Source organism: Lutra lutra, chromosome 10 (assembly GCF_902655055.1).
Source record: "Lutra lutra chromosome 10, mLutLut1.2, whole genome shotgun sequence".
Classification (NCBI taxonomy): domain Eukaryota; kingdom Metazoa; phylum Chordata; class Mammalia; order Carnivora; family Mustelidae; genus Lutra; species Lutra lutra.
In genome coordinates, this window is record NC_062287.1 from 74,756,439 (window position 1) to 74,773,749 (window position 17,311).

General features: G+C 46.6%; 1 protein-coding gene across 1 annotated transcript in view; it reads left to right on the top strand.

The window, feature by feature from the left end:
• SLC6A5 (solute carrier family 6 member 5) overlaps positions 1–15,304 on the top strand; it is a 56,184-nt gene extending 40,880 nt beyond the window's left edge. Inside the window, exons 14-16 of the mRNA XM_047693770.1 lie at positions 3,451–3,551; positions 8,272–8,439; positions 10,685–15,304. Of these exons, the coding sequence (XP_047549726.1) occupies positions 3,451–3,551; positions 8,272–8,439; positions 10,685–10,840 (425 nt within the window). The 3' untranslated portion in view covers positions 10,841–15,304. The remainder of the gene's footprint in view (positions 1–3,450; positions 3,552–8,271; positions 8,440–10,684) is intronic.
• The last annotated feature ends 2,007 nt before the right edge of the window (positions 15,305–17,311 follow it).

The following is a 17,311-nucleotide window of genomic DNA, read 5'->3' on the forward strand; positions in this document are numbered from 1 at the left end:
CAATTTCTGAGCCTCAGATCACTTTGTTGAATCTACAGTAGTAGCCATGAGCTTACCATTTTTTTTTTTTTCCCTTCTGTTTTTCTGTCAATTTGGTGATGAGCAATTGCTCAGATCCGTTTTGGAGCCTATCTTACCGCTCTGGGGTCAAGGTCGCACAAAGGGAAGTTGCCATGTGCAGGTTCCACAAACAATTCTTCTATCAAGAGTTGGGCCTCGGGGCGCCTGGGTGGCTCAGTCATTAGGCGTCTGCCTTCGGCTCGGGTCATGATCCCAGGGTCCTGGGATTGAGCCCCTCATCGGGCTCCCTGCTCAGCGGGAAGCCTGCTTCTCCCTCCCTCACTCCCCCTGCTTGTGTTCCCTCTCTCGCTGTGTCTCTCTCTGTCAAATAAACAAATTAAAAAAAAAAAAGAGTTGGGCCTTGAAGATAAAAGGGATTTGTGTCGGTGGAAAGGACAGAGCAGGCAGAGGGAGCCACAGAAACAAAGGTCTCAGAGGAAGGCAGCCAGTGACTTAGTAAACGACTCAGGTGGGGACTTGGGTGAGTCAGGCCAGGGGGGTGGCGGTCTGGGGAGGGGTGGGCTTGTGGCTGGGCAGGAGTTGGAGCTGGTAGAGGATGGAAGAAGGGCTGGAGAGCCTGGCTCAAGAATGAGCGGGAGGCAGGAAGATGCCTGGTGGCTCCTCCTGGTGTCCCTGGGCTGTATGTGCAGGGCCCTCCCACAAGTCGGCAGAACTGTCAGAACATTCATGGGACCTGGAGCCAGCTGGAGGCAGAGGCTTGCTGTCCAGAGCCCCTATGTGAGGCTCTGAGAGGGAGATGACCTTCCTGACACTGAGCTGGCCTGGGACCCAAGCCTCCCCGCCTCAGTCCCAGCACTGCTTCTCAGCAGCAAACTCTGCCTCTTGCTGGAACCTAGTACCCGTTGTCCACCCCTACCTACAGCTCTGGGTCTAGCTCGTTGGCCCCTCTGCAGAAGCTTAAGCCCCTTTCCCGCCATCCCCCTCCTCAAATAGGAGGCCCATCTGTATGTCTTCTTAGGGTCTAACCCTGAGCCCCAATAAATGAGTTTCCCAGTCAAGCTACATGCTGTCTTGGAGATGGTCTACTGGAGAGGAATAAAACAGGATTGAAAATGATAACAGAAACTTCTAGAATCTTTTCCTTGTTTGTTTGTTTGTTTGTTTGAACAACTGAGGCCTGCCCTCAGCGTCTTGCATTTTCCAGGGCCTCAGCTTTGACTTTTATTCCTTTGAGTCTCTTTCCTCACTTGTGCTCAGAGAGTAGCGTCCAGAGACCCCTTGCAGGAAGGCATTTGATAACGCTAAAGAACATGCACCAATAACGGGTCCGCAGATAATCAGCTCAGCAGCTCAAGGCACACAGTCCTTGCCTGTGGTGAATGCAGAGAAGCAACTTGGACCCTGTTTGTGTCACGGATTGAGCTCCCCAGTCCCCCCAGTAAACCGGCAAAGCTCAGAAAGAGATTCCCTTTCCTAAGGCCGCACAGGGAATGAGAGGTGGAGCCGGGAATCGGCTCTTCGATCCGAACTCCCCACCCGGCGTTCTTCGTGGCGCTCACATTTGTGGTTGCCCTGATCAGGGTTTCTTTAAGGTAGAACAGAAAGCTGGATTTGGAGTGGATGTTAGAGCAGCTGCCTTTGGTGAACCTCCCAGCACTGTTCCCGGTGCAGCTGTTCGTTCTACAGCTGGCCTCCGGCTTGGCAGTCCCCTGTCACGGCTGTGGTCAGCGTCCTGCTGATTCACGGTCATGAGAGGCTGGTGACGTGCCGGGTCTGTGCTGGGCACGGGGTCAAAGCTCATGGCAGGAACTAAGGGCCGCGGAAGGTCTCAGCACCTGTCGTTTTGGTGATGGCAGCTAGAGCGGACTTTGGAGGAGAACTTTAACATTGCTCCCAATACTGTGAACACAGGCATAACGGAGCATACAGTTGAGTGAATTTTTACTGCAGGTAACCAGCCTCCAGATCAAGATACAGAATATTATCAGGCCCATTTTTTTTTTAAGGGGCTGAGATGAACTCTTTTGTTCCCTAGAGGAACACCGGTCTCAGCTTTCTACCCTAGGGAGAGATTGCTTTTTCATGTCCCATTATTCTTCCCAACTGCGTGCAGCTTCAGTGTCCGAGGGAGCAAGGCTAGAGGGAAAGTCTGGGCGGAGGCAGGGATAGGGGCGCCCGCTGGGGGAAGGCAGCTGGTGCATGTGGTGCCCAGAGACGGGATGGCGTAGGGTAAGAGACAGCAAGTCAGGGCTGGGAGGGGAGCCCCCAGACACAGAATCCCCCTGCTCCTTATGGCACTAAGGGCAGAGGACCCAGGAACCCCAGGGCGCTGGGAGAGCTTGGGAACAGGAGGAGCAAGGGGCCCACATCTCAGGCAAGAAGGTCTCGGGGTGTGTAGAGGGTTATGCTCCATAGGAAGAGGTGCCGTGGAGTGGGTGCTTTCCTTGAGGGGTATCTCTGCCCCTTTTGACCTATAGTGTACCCACTTATCACATAGATGACCCAAGGATGAAGAAATAGGGAGATTAAAGCCAAGGCAGCTGGGTCCCTGGTCATAGCTGCTGACTGTGACGGAACTTGAACCCAGGGACCTTTCCTGTCCTGTCAGCCTGGTAAACCCCCCCCCCCCCCCCCCCCCCATTGAGGAAAGCCATGCGTCTGCTGAGCTCAGGAAACAATTCGAGAAGCTGCCCCATTCCCGAACCTTCCTCAGCGGCTCCTGCTTCCAAAGAGTGACTTAAGGTTCTTGGTGAACCGAGAGCATGTGGGGTTGGTGGTTATGCATGGCCGTGAGAGGTTACTGTCTTTCCCTTGGTACCAGGACAGCAATGCTTTGAGTCCCAGCAAAGTGGGCAGTGGCCACTTGGAGTTTACTTCAGTGTTTGCCTGTCGTTATCATCTCACACAGAGTGAAGATACATCGGCTCATGGAAGAGTAGCCTTGGGAGGGTGGGGACAAAAACCAACATGCATGGACTCTCGGTCTGAATCCCTAGGCTTTCATCGTCCACCGTGCTTACTGACCGCAAACATAATTGGTGTTGCCAGAGTGCTTGCTAAGCACACAAGGCTGTCTCCAAAAACAACCATGCTGGTGACTGTGCTGGGCTGTGGCCATGCTGAGATGCCCGGGCCAGGCTGTACTGAGCTTTTTAGATGTCACCACGGGATGACATTTGTGAACTTCACCCCAGAGAGTATTTGCTATCTATTTAAATGTTCAGTTTGCCCTGAACTTCCCGGCAGTGAATCATTTGTCTGATGGTTTCTTGCATAATAGGGGTTATGTTGACACCAGGCTGGGGCCCTTTGTAGCCAATGGCGCTGGAGTGAGGGGCTCTAGAGCCTGTCCTGCACCTCCGTCCCCCCCAGACCTCACCCACCCCCTTCACAGCCCCTCATGCTCTGTCTCCACTTGTCTCTCTGCAGGCCTGCAAAGATTCTGTGAAGATATAGAGATGATGATTGGATTCCAGCCAAACATCTTCTGGAAAGTCTGCTGGGCGTTTGTAACTCCAACCATTTTAACCGTAAGGATTGCATGCTTCGTCGTGGACGTAGGACCTCGCGTGTGGACGTGCTGCTTTATGTTTGAACAAAGCCTATCATTCTTGTATTTCAGAAGGGGAAATTGAGGCTTGGAGAGGTATAGCAACTCACCTAAAGGGGCTTAGCTGTGACTCAGGCAGTCTGGAGATCTCTGATGGAACATTCCCTATTATATCAGTCTGCCTCATGAACCGAGAGCAGATAACAATCACATTTCCCACGGGCTAGTCAGAGTCCCAGCTCTGTTCCAAGAAGATTATGTGTGTATCTTCCTCTCTCCCTCACAGCAGCTGCTGGGATTGGTTTTAAATCATCCCCACTTTACAGTTGGGGAACCCGACACCCCCAGGTTATGTGATTGCCTAGAACTGCACACCTAGTTATGAGCAAACACAGCCGGAGTTCGAACCTAGGCAGTTGGCTCCAAAGCTCTTGCTATTAACCACTACTCCATACAGCTGCTCTACAACTAATAGAGCATACGTTAGACTTTTATTATTGCCTTTTATTGTTTTCGAGAACTATCTTATTATCCTCAAGTGCGATGATGACATTTTGAGATCATCTGACATTCTTCTTCTTAAAGATCAGAGCCCTTCGTGTGTCAGTAAATCTGCATAGGGACTTACATGCACATCCATCACCTCCTTTATTGTGCTGTAGGCTGCGGGCTTTGCCTTGATCCACCCTCCAAGCACAGGCATTGACAAGACCCTGCCTTTCCCCCGCCTCTGTGGGTTGCAATGGGTGCATCTTGGCAAGGCTGCAAGAAACTGGCTGTAGTTCTCCTTGGAGCCAGCAGGTGGCACTAGAAACCAGATCAAGACCCTTGTTTTCCCACACAGCAACCAGGTTCTCTAAAGGAAAACCAGACAGGATGTAAGTAAAATTGTAAAGAAAATATGTATTTCATTCTTTTTTCTTTTAAACTGTCACAGAGTGAGTTTTAATCAAAACATCTCAACTGCCTTCTGAAAAGACATGAGTTTAGACAGAAAAGCCATCCAGCGTTTGTTTTCTTCTGCACTGACACGGACATCATAGTGAGGCCCCCATCGATGCTCACATTTTAGAGGTTGTAATTTGCTGAAAAGTCCCACGACACTTGGCGCGTGAGGGATGAAAAGAACTAAAATAGATTTTTTGGTTTCTTGAATTCAGAACTGAAATGTGTATGAAGAGCTCAGATTTACCTAATTGGTGGGGGAAAAAAAAAAAAAGTGAGACTCTCCTGCCCGAGGCATTCTCTGTCTCTGCTGAGCATTACCCCAGTTATTACTACATCTCATTTATTCTTGGGTGAGATCAAGGCCTGCCTTTCCTTCCTGTCTTGGAAGAGATTAAACTTCAGAGAAATTTATTAAGTTTTGCAGAAACATACGACATACTGATAACAACCAGCACTACTATATAGAGGCAGTTCTAGTTAGAGGCAAGCACTCTATGAGCACTGTCCCTAAAGCCTCTGGCCCCTCTTGTTGGTTGGTGATTCTTCCCCCCATTTTACAGTTGTGTACACTGAGGCCCACAGAGGCTAAGGAGCTTGACCAAGGCCACAAAGCTTGTGGAAGGCAGGGCTAAGTCTTGAGTCCAGAGCTGTCTCGGCCTCAGTAAAATTCTCAAAGCTCAGTGCTCTCCTCTCCAAGTGGAGTTTGGCCAGTTTTTGGATAAAAAGAATTCTTATCTCTGTGAGCAGAAGGTCGGGGAAAGAAGTCCTAGGACCTGACGTGCTTTTTGAGAAAGTTTCTCAACTCTGCTGTGTTTTACTTGATATCTGTTATGAAGCTCATAGCAGAAACCTATAGAGATCCCAGAAAATATCCCGAACCAGATTCCCCTTCTGTGTTTGGGAGCTAGGGACAAGTAGAATTGGTCAATTTCATCATCATTGTCAACTGACATACCTCTCTCCAGTGCCTTCCTTGGCTGCCTTTAGCAAAAAGTCAGAGTGAGTCTGACCCAGTGGTTGAATTAGTGTCACTCATGGCCAGGCCCAGCTGAGGGCAGGGTTTTATCAAAGCTGGCTTGGCAGAAGGAAATGTCTGGCAAGAATACATTTGCTCAGATAAGTTTGATGTGGTATTTGTACAACTGGAAATGGGTACCAAAAGACCAAGCCTAACACTTATTTTTTGCTATTTGCCCCTCTGTAAAATGGAAATTTGTAGTGTGCTGGAATGAGCTAAGATTATGGCTTTATTTTTTATTTATTTATTTTAAAGATTTTATTTATTTTTTTGACAGAGAGACATCGAGAGAGGGAACACAAGCAGGGGGAGTAGGAGAGGGAGAAGCAAGCTTCCCACTGAGCAGGGAGGCTGATGGCAGGCTCAATCCTAAGACCCTGGAATCATGATCTGAGCCAAAGGCAGACACTTAACAACTGAGCCACCCAGGTGCCCCAAGATTATGGGTTTAAATTACTTCAGAGACCTCTGAAATAAAATTGATCATTTTTATATGTGCCTTCTTGGATTTACAGAGCTATAAATATTCTCCATGCAATTATTGTATACATAGATCACGTTACTGAATTATGCACACACATAAGCAGATGTATTGCTATTTATATAGTAAATGAAATGGAGCAACTTACCATAATTACATTAGGCCCTACTTCCAATAGACTGGTTAATAAAGCTTATAACTCTAGGGGCAAAATGTTTAAAAAGGGTCCGAGAGTAAGGCATCTCTTTCCGTAGGAGCAGAATTTTCAGCAGTTGTCTTCAGGCTCACATTGCTTCGAATCAATACATTGAATTATTGTTGCATTGAAATAAACGCTGGCCCCAGCATCCTGGGCTCTGCAGCAATAATGTAGATATGCCTTACACTCATATCATGCTTCACGCTTTCCTCAAACTCTTCCATACATCATCTTTCCTGACGTAACTCCCTCCAATCATTTTTGGGCAATTATTTTACTGCCTGAGATCGAAAAAGAGTGTCAGGGAAACACGGCACATAGGTCATCATTATTCAGTACTTTGTTCTGGACCGATGCAGGCAAGGACACCCTTTTCTCCAGGCGGTGCTGCTCCCCAAAGTCTTGGCAAGGACAGTTAGAAGCCCCGTTCTGTGGGGCGCCTGGGTGGCTCAGTGGGTTAAGCCGCTGCCTTCGGCTCAGGTCATGATCTCAGGGTCCTGGGATCGAGCCCCGCATCGGGCTCTCTGCTCAGCATGGAGCCTGCTTCCTCCTCTCTCTCTGCCTGCCTCTTTGCCTGCTTGTGATCTCTGTCTGTCAAATAAATAAATAAAATCTTTAAAAAAAAAAAAAAAAAAAGAAGCCCCGTTCTGTCCCTTCCCGTCCAGCACACGTGTTCCCTTGCTCCTTTCCAGCTGCACTCGCTGTGTCTTCAGAGGGTTTCCCTGGCCCTTGCCAGTGAAAGTGTGCAGGGATAGGAGAGGACTGGCAGCAGATAAATCAAGACCGCTCTTAAAATTGAGGGGGGACTTTTGAGTAAATACCTGTGCCCAGAAAACCCCTGTGTTGTGTACACTACGTGAAATATACCCATTGAAAACGGAGAAGTCTGCGACGTGACGGTCCCTCAGCTAGTTAACGGCAGAGGTGACATTGGCCTGCTGGTCCCCACATTCTTGGCACAGTTTGGTGACGAGGCCCTTTCTCCTTGAGTTGGTTGCGAGTGGTTACGAGTGGGCTTACTATAGGACCAGCTTTCCGCTCAGTCACCGCCGTGCGGACCGCTCACGTCTCACTAGGCAAACTTCAGCAGGTGGTAACAGGATGCTGGCCATGCCCCGTTCAAGGAGAAGGCAAAGTCGATTCAACTCATTAAGAAAATTAAAATACGGGACGCCTGGGTGGCTCAGTTGGTTAAGTGGCTGCCTTCGGCTCAGGTCGTGATCCCAGCGTCCTAGGATCAAGTCCCATATCGGGTTCCTTGCTCGGCAGGGAACCTGCTTCTCCCTCTGCCTCTGCCTGCCTCTCTGCCTACTTGTGATCTCTCTCTCTCTCTCTCTGACAAATAAATAAATAAAATCTTTCAAAAAAAAAAAGAAAAAAAAGAAAATTAAAATACATAAACGTAAAGGATTTCTTTCTTTTTTTAAATATTTTATTTATTTATTTGACAGAGAGAGAGAGATCACAAGTAGGCAGAGAGGCAGGCAGAGAGAGAGGGGGGAAGCAGGCTCCCTGCTGAGCAGAGAGCCCCATGTGGGGCTCGATCCCAGGACCCTGAGATCATGACCTGAGCCGAAGGCAGAGGCTTAACCCACTGAGCCACCCAGGCGCCCCAAGGATTTCTTTCTTATAACAAAAATTGATTATCCCCTATAAGAAGTGCAGACAGCCCCTTTAAAACCCCCAGTACCACCCATCAGTCACCTCGAGGTGTATCCTTTAAATTGTCTTCTCAGCCTGGGCACGTGTGGGCACATGTGTGCGTGCGTGCGTGTGCGTGCACGCACGCGTGTATGTGTACACCGATATGCCTGGGTCCATTCCAGGGGATGGCAACACAGGGTCTGCGTGTGCGTCTTCATCTCTCTGAAATTCAGTTTCTTCCTTTGGAAAGTGGGTCATTACTAATACCTCACTTTTGGGGTTGGTTTGGGTGTGAAATGAGAGCAGAGGTAGGAAAGCACCAGACTCATGGCAGGGGCTCAGCATGTCGCTGTTAGGAACGAAGACTTCGCATCTCCCGCCTAACACGTGTGTTTCTCCTTTCTTCCCAGTTTATCCTGTGCTTTAGCTTCTACCAGTGGGAGCCCATGACCTATGGCTCTTACCGCTATCCTAACTGGTCCATGGTGCTTGGATGGCTCATGCTCGCCTGTTCCGTTATCTGGATCCCAATTATGTTTGTGATAAAAATGCATCTGGCTCCTGGCAGATTTATTGAGGTAATTCCATCAGCTCCTTTCTCCTGCCATCCCCTCCCCAGGGAGAAGCTCTGAGAGCTCTGTGCATGAAAAAACAACAGATTTGGTAAACTTCTTCCCAAGGGAGACTTGGTGATTAAGTGTTCGCAGTTGCCACCGTTTCTATTAAACCCATTTTTATTACGTATCATTCCTCTAATGGAGAGGCTCAGCCAATCCGCAGGCCAAGCTGTTATTATGCCATTTCTCAGTGTAGGCGACAGCTCTGGGGAATAAGCCATCAGAAGCCCCCCATCCCCCTCGTAATTTAAATGCAGTGCTTGGATTTAACTACATGTCAGATTCCCCCTTTCCTGATCTTCCTCTCTGTCCAAGTCTTCCTCCAAACATCAGTTACCATTCCATTTTAAATCACTGCCCCTCCCTTTGTGCTGGTGTTAGGGATGGCTGAGGGGCCCAAGCTGGTGAACATGTCACCGTCCCCACACAGTGTGATGATGGGTCCGGGGTGTGGCTGATATGAGGTGAGACTCGTCTTTGTTAACCCCTTGCTGGACCCTTTCCTTGTTTCTTTCCTCATTTCAAAAGAATCTCCACACTGTCTGTCTCCGGGGTGGATGGGAAGGGACCGCCCCTTGTTGAGCCACCAGTGAGGTGTGGTCAGGCTCTCGCTGTGAGAAGTCACTCGCCCAGATGTGCTAGGAATAGACCAGCGCTGCGTCTGTTTGAAAATCCAGAGGTTGGGCCTTTTGGACCAGACCAGTGTTGCTCAGGGTTGGCCCGGGGACCAGCGGCATCGGCACCCCCTGGGATCTTGTGGGAAATGCAAAGGCTCAGGCCCCAGCTTGGCTCCACTGAACCAGAGCTGGAGAACTGGGACCCGGTGTCTGTCGTGTAACCGGCCCTCCAGCTGATTCTAAGGCTACCTGGAGTCTCAGACTTGCGACTTCCCTCAAGTCTCAGAGGTGTTGGGTTAGACCAAGGCCAGGAAACACCTGCCGATAGAGGGTAGTGAAGAAAGCTGTACAGGCTCTGCTCTTGGTCAGTCAGACTGAGGAAAGGAAGAGAACATCCCACAGAGGCTCTGAAGGGAGAAGCAACATGAGAGTAAGGTGTGTGAGTAAAGGCCTACCACAAATGTCCGTGTCGTGGGGAGGTGGCTTTTATCTTCAATGGCCTAAAGATGGAGACAGAGTTGACAAAGGGAAGGTAGGTGTCTCCTTGCTGAAGTGGGATTCCAGTTTCCATCCTCAGGAAATTGCCTGCTGTCCCCTCCAGGTAAACTCCCGTGGGCCCTTTTACCCCCAGAGATGGCTCCCTTTTGCCCCAGAGGAACCTCCCACCAACTGACCCAGGAATCTCGTTCTCTCTGCACAGCAGCTAGTGTAGCCTCTGCTGCTTCTGCCTCGGGGCGAAATTCCCTAAACTGATGAGTTGGCTGTACCAATTTATTATGGTTGATTTGGGACACAAAGGTTGCAAACTGATGATTAAGGGGAGATTAAACTAACAGCTCCGAGAAGCAGCTTCACTTTAATAGGTAATAAACATGTAATTGTTCCCCCTTATGTTTTCAGAAATATGTTTGCTTTCTTTTTTTCCAGAAAATATTCCCATCAAATTATGTTTCTGTAAAGTAAGTTCAGTTGCAGGATTAGAGATGTTCCCATTATTTCTAGCTCCCTTGCAAGAACCCACACTGCTGAACCAAGTCAGAAGCATCTATTTTTGTCAGCAGATAATTAAAATCTTTGCTCACTCTTGGCAATGTGTCTTTGGGGTTGCAGTTTTTTTCCTCGGCCACTTATATACTTTGGGGAAATATGCTAAACAAAATCCAATTATTTTGATGTAACAACCCACTGTTGAGACTACAGAACAAAAGTAATTGGGCTCATGTCCTTCGCAGACTGTGTTTGGCAGTGGAGAGAGGAAGCTTGCGAATTCTCTTCATTTGGAGGGAAAAAATGAATCATTAAAATCCGGGCCCTTTATCCTTGGTTAATCTTGTGCAAGGCAGACCCTGAGCAATTGTAGTATCGTTCGCAGGGTCACGTAAATAATTACAAGTGAACCAAACTCAGATTCCTCTTTAACATCCTTGGCCTAATTAATTGATAAGGCTGATCTTCCCAACTGCTTCTCCTGGTGGGGGACCTCTTGGCCTAGGGAGGGGTTCTGGCAAAAGTGGTGGATAGAGGAGTGTGGAGTAGGGGAGGGAGGTGCATTACTTCCATGACCCTGTGTATCTTTGGCTTCTTTGCAGAGGCTCAAGTTGGTGTGCTCGCCACAGCCGGACTGGGGCCCGTTCTTAGCTCAGCACCGTGGAGAGCGTTACAAGAACATGATTGACCCACTGGGAACCTCTTCCCTGGGACTCAAACTGCCAGTGAAGGATTTGGAACTGGGCACCCAGTGCTAGTCCACTGGCATGGGATGGCCCAGACTTGATCGAGTTTTTCCCCTCTGCCTCCCCCTCATGTTTTCCCCAGCTTTCTTTCCATGTTCTTCTGTCTCCCCACATCTTGGTTCATGGCCGTGCATGAGAGTGGTTATGTAGAGAGGTGAGACATGGCTTCGCATGCTGTCGTGAAGAGCTAGACAGACCACTTGAGGCACTTCTTTGCCCGAGTCCATGGTGTTGGTTTCCAGAAGGGTTGGTCTCCTGAGCATAGGCCTTTACCCAGCAGGAGTGGCTCAGCCAGGTGAGCGCTTTCCAGTGGGGTCACAAGCAGGTGTGCGCGACTTGGTCAGTAGGGAGGGATCTGCTGTGTGTGTTGTCATTGGTGGTGCCATCAAGACATATATAGGGCGGCAGACTCACAGGACTGGTATCTGGACTCAGTCGTGTTGCTGAGCAGCGTAGTGATTTCATTCAGATGCAGAAAGTTGAGGAGAGTGTGTCTGGAGCGTCGGCCGTGGCTGCAAAGTGTTTTAGAATAAGGGGGTTTGGACACCACTGAGGTGGCTAATAACGTTCACATTTCCATTTACAATTGGGGATCTGCTTTCCTTCATCTGGACCGACCATTTCAAGGTGTTCCAGGAACTAACACTTCCGTCTCTGTGCACTGGGAATCTCGGTGAAGAGTTCTTGTCCCTCTCTTGTCTTTTTTTTTTTTTTTTTAAGTAACCATATGTGTGAGTTCTCTTGGTCACTTCCCCCACCTGTGCACAAGAAGCCATCGTGTCATTTGCACCTCTCTACAGTCAGAGTAGAGGTCCATTCTGGTTTCTACGTGACATTTAGTGCCATGGTTCAGTGTCATGACTCCATGTTTCTTCTCCTCAAAATGTCTTTCTATGAGCTATAGACACCTTGTCTCTTAACCTCTGGGAAAACAAGACTTACCCCGGTTCTGTGTGTATATTTTATATATATAAGACACGACCTCTTACAAGACCGATACCTTCTCAATTTTTACTCTTTTTCATTCACAGTAAAGGCCAACTGTGGTCATAGAGAAATCAAAAAGAAATGCTGAGTTTAACAGAAAGCAACCATGATATCCACTGTGCCGGTAGTACATTTTAGGTCACTGTATTTACAGGAATTTCTGATAAATACAGCTTAGGTAAGTAGCAAGTGAGCCAATTAAGACTATAGCTTTTAAGACTACATTTAGACAATTCAATTTTAAGAGTTCTCAATTCGCAATACTCATAACTGTGCTCTAATGAGAGCGAATCCTATGTCTGCAGAGATTGGCGAAGCCGTGACCTTTATTACCTTCTTGTACCCTGAACATGCATATATGAAATTTAAAAAATGTGCTATGTGTTCATGTAGTGCGTACGTGTAGTGGTGTTTTCTATCCTTATAAATATCTTACGAATCACTGTAGAGATGGTGAGTTTAGAGTAGTGTAGTCTGGATTTTTTTTGTCCTTACTGTAATAATATCTAAACCTAAAATTGTTTCCTTTAGGGGAGACCATTTCAATCACTTTCTATTTGTTTGTCTTCATATTATAGGGTCTCAGGCAAAGTTTTCAGTTTAAATCTTGTATATTGATGTGACATTTTCATCCTGTTGCTCAGCAGTGAAACCTAACAGAAGACCTTAATGTAACATGTTTTTCTTTTTCTTTTTTTTTTTAAATGACTTCATTTATTGAAAAAAGAGGTCTCAATTCATTTTACTGAGCTCTTCTTTTTCTAGGGCAAATATCATTGTCATTTGCCAACAATGATGTGAATTTCTAGGTTTCAAGAATTACCTATGGAAACTGTAGAAAAGGAAAGAAAGATGGGTTTTGAGCTGTAGGTTTTCATCTCTTTGTCTACAGTGCATGTTTGTCTCGTTCTCCTTTCCTTCCTCCCTCCCAAAGCTAGAGCTTACTCAAATCTGTCACAGAAACTAAACTGAGCTTCCCCTAGACGTAGCGTTAGGAGGCTAAGCTGTGGCCTCACGTGTCAGTGTCTCCCATAGTGACCGTCTTGCCATGAACACTGGTTTCCCCCACGAAAGCCATATTCTTGAGAAGCCCCTGATGCTTTAGTGGATGTCACAGAGGGGTTCCAAAAATTAGCCTCTCCAATTGATAACCGGTGGGCTGGGAGAGGCAGGGAGGAAATCACTCAGTTTTGGAAATTATCTACAGCCTTTCCAATTTGAAGGCTGAAGAAAAAAGCTGAAATCAATTAGCATTTTCTTGAGGGACTGGTATGTGTGTGTCAGGGCGAATGATTTTTGGCTTCCCTCTCTCGCCTCTTGGCGAAAACTGGAGTTGGATGCTGGGTGCAACTCCATTTCTGCTAATTATTGCTGTTGTGATTAAAAGAAGGTGGTGGTGGGGGGACCCGCCGGCTGCTGCCAGGTTTGTTTTCCACACACTGCAAGTTGACTTGGGAGAGCAGGGACCTCCTTGCTGGCTACATACTGCGGCGTGTTTTTCAGTGGGGGCAGCTCCATTTGTGTTCCCTGGGATTTGTCCAAGTTAAGACCCAGTAGCGTTCCCTGAACAGCCAGAGTGTTTTTCCTTTTCCCTACAGTTTCCAAGTTTCACGTAAAATTCGCTTCAAGGTGAAAGGTTCCGAACTTATTGTGGAAAGAGTGACTCTGTGAGCTCAGTTTCACCCATTTCTCAAGCCATGTTCAACTTCGAGGCTTTCCCCTGGTAGAGAGGTGGTCAGCTTCTGAGCTGATTTGTCATGGGGCGTCAACCTTTGCAGCACCTACCCTAGACTGGGGTGGACGTTTCCACACGGTGTGTTTTCTTCCATAGTCAATTGGAAGAAAAAAATATATATATGAATGGAAAAGAAAGAAAATGAACAGCATTGTCACAAGCTGCTACTTGAACGTTCTCCTTCAAACTGAGTTAAAAACCAAGTTGCTGAGGAAAAACTTCCATCGGTTTACTGTGGAGAGTGGTGGGCTATTTTCCACGTATGAGATTATTTCCCAACACCAACAAATGCCAGAAAACCATTCAGAGAAAAAAAAAAAGCCATATGTTAAAAGCAGTAACCTTGTAATATCCTTAAAGGAAAAAAAAATGTATATTTCTTACCTATTGGTGTTGTGGCTTCTTCTGCAAATGTTTGTCTTGCATATTAGTAACTTTTAATCTCTTTCGGGCTGTGTGTCATGTACAGGTGTGTCCAATCTGGTCTTATTTTGTTTATTTCTTTTTCTTTTCTATTTATTTGTTGCATGAAAGCTGTGGTCAATGCAAAATCTCGATGACCTCAATGTCTTTGAAATTTCCCATGTGTTTTTAATGTGTAAGAAATGTAATCCACTGGTATTTCCGTGAGCGGCACTTTAAAAAGAATTTAACACAATGATCTTTAAATGGATAAGACTTGGGTTGTCTTTACGCTGATAATACCGCGTCAGAGTTGAGTGTCCCTTACTGAAGTTCTTATTCTGCTATCTACACGTGCCTCTGTGCTTCCTGATGAACTTTACCTGTCCGCATGGTCTTCCCATGCCTAAAATTAAAAATGTTTCTTTCCCCTTTGTGCCCTTGGCCGTCACTCACCGTCCTCTTCCCAGAGACTTGCACAATGACAATTGCTTACCGTATGCAGATGACTCAAGGGAGAGCACGCTGTATAGCAGGTTGTCTCGTAGGGACCAGAGGCCCCGGCCAGCAAATGAGCATTTCCTCCGCTTCACCCTGGGTGGGTATCATGCAGAAAACTTCCAGGCCGGGAGCAAAGGTTTGGGTGAGTTTAATTTCAATAGTCATTTCTCCACGAAGTGTCCCGAGGATTTGTAAAAGCAGAGCTCCCTGTCTTTCCCAGATTTCGCTTCCAACAGCAAGGCCAAGTGATTTTGCATTGTGGTCTCGGCTGGGGTCACCGCTGAGCAGCCTGCAGCCAAAGAGAAAAAGTCTTTTCGGATTGGGCATGCATCACCTGTGAACGCAGTGGTTTGATTTGCTTGCTGTGGATTAAATACATCTTCAGGTAACCATTTGCCTTATAGGTGTATTTTATTGTTAGGGTGATAGTAATTGACTAGGACCTGTTCTTTCATTTTTTTTTTTTCGTCTTTCTTTTGCACTTTATTATGGACCTATCATGGGATAGGTTATTTGGAAATTGCATACTTGGCTAATGTCCTAATTGCAGGCATCTTATGTGGAACTGTTGCCTATGAATAAAGATATATTCCCTAATCAGGTCCTTATATTTTTTCATTAACTGTACATGAAGAAAATATGTTACAAATGATGCATCATAGATATATATCTTACAGAGTACATATTATATACTGTGCATTATTCATTTAAAAAGTCATTATTATTGAGGCCCTACCTCAAATTTTGTATTTATGTCTACAAATGCAATTTATTGTATTATATATTTGCCTATTATATACTGGTATAAATTAGAATTTATCTTAATAATGTATGAGTTCATAAAACCCTAAATAAATGTCAGTGTTTAAAACATGATGATTATAGTATTGTGTCTATTACAAACCCATTACCCACATTCTCTCTTTCTTAACACATGGCCTTCAGGTATCCCCAGGATTGATCTATTGTATTAGAAGGAATCTGGAACAGGAATGGAAAACTGCCCTCCTGGGAAAATGAGATATTGTGCTGCTCTAGAAACAAATGCCAATTAAATTGTTATACCCTTAACTATCAGAATGCACTATTGTTTGCTGAATTATTAAATATCCCTCATGGGGAGGAGGAGAGGGAGTGGGAGAATCTGAGTGAATCTGGACAGAGGGACTGGGCTAGTAGAATCCCTGAGTGTTGAATGGCCATTTTGCCAATCTTCAACTTTATTTCAATTCAGCAAACATTTGTGTAGCTTCTGCATGGAGTTAGACCCCAGGCAAAACAGAGTAAAAGAACAGTCCAGATGTCAAGGAACTCAGAGCCTAGTAGAAAGACTACTTCTGTTAATCAAATGAATCAATAAAGACCATTTCCCCAGCCCTTTAAGGTGGGTGAAGCTGCCACATTCCCTGCCCAGAGTTAGGCCCTGAGTTCCTATGCCACGGGTAGGGACTGGTGGCTGGGCATCCCTGTCTGATCCTGCCAACCCAGAACTTCGACTCTGTCCTCAAATGAGTAAGACACAATCGCGCTCCACTCCCACCTTCAGCTTCTGTGTTGGCAGCCTACAGGGATGAGCTGGGCCACATTTAGGGGGAAAAGAAATGCCCTCACAAGCTGATTTTGAAAACCTGCCAGGCGCATACATGCCCATCCTGTGTCATGGGATTGACAAAACCACACACTCAGACTTGTCCGTGACCGTGTACTTCAGCATGCAGACCAAGCGGCAAATCCCAAACTCAGTCTAAGACCTTATGGGAAAGATGAAGAGTGTTTGGTGGGACCAGAGTTTGGTGCTGGCTCAGCATCCTTGATTTCCTTCCTGAAATCCCATTGCTCAGTTATGTTTTCATTTGTGTTTTTATGTCGGAAATTCTCAAGCATACATAAATGTGGGGAGTATGGAGTAACGAACTCCCATGTCCGTGTTACTCAGTTTCAACAATTACCAACTCATTTTCCAGTTTATCCCTGAACTGGAATCTTGCAGTATTTCTTTGAATCATTTCAAAAGATCCCAGAAACCACAGAACTTTACTTGGAAATGCTCTGTTGTGTCTTTATGCTCTCTTTTAAATGGTCTTTCCCTACACTTGTGATGAGCAGTGGGTGTTATATGTAAGTGAGGTATCAGTGAATTCTACCCCCGAAACCAATTTTACCATACATGTTGATGAACTGGAATTTAAATAAAAGCCTGAAAAAAATAGAGTGGTGACTGGGTGGCTAGGATGATTGAGCTTCAATTCTTTTTTTTTTTTTTAAGATTGTATTTATTTATTTGATAGAAGACACAGCGAGAGAGGGAACGCAAGCAGGGTGAGTGGGAGAGGGAGAAACAGGCTTCCTGCTGAGCAGAGAGCCCAATGCGGGGCTCAATCCCAGGACCCTGGGATCATGACCCAAGCTGAAGGCAGAGGCTTAATGACTGAGCCACCCTCAGGCGCCCCAGCATTCAATTCTTGATTTCTGCTCAAGTCATGATCTCGGGGTCTTGGGATCTTGGGATCGAGCTGGCATCGGGCTCTGGGCTCACTGGGAAGTCTGCTGGAGATTCTCCCTCTCCTTCTGTCCCCCTTCTCCCCTTGTGCACTCATATGCTCCCTCTCTCTCTAAAATACTAAATAAATCTTTAAAAAATAGTCTTTCCCTAAACAAGGACAATAACAAAATGTGGAAAGGACAGAGCTCATGCATCCGTGGCAGAACCCGTGTACTTGGGCTCTTAAAGAGGGGTGCAGGGCTCTGTCTGGGAGGAGCTAGTGCGGTGTTTGACCTTACAACTCTCCCGTCTTCCACCATCCAACGTGTCCTCTTGTTTTCATTTGTGTGGCAGTTTCTCGTCCCCTGTACTTGGC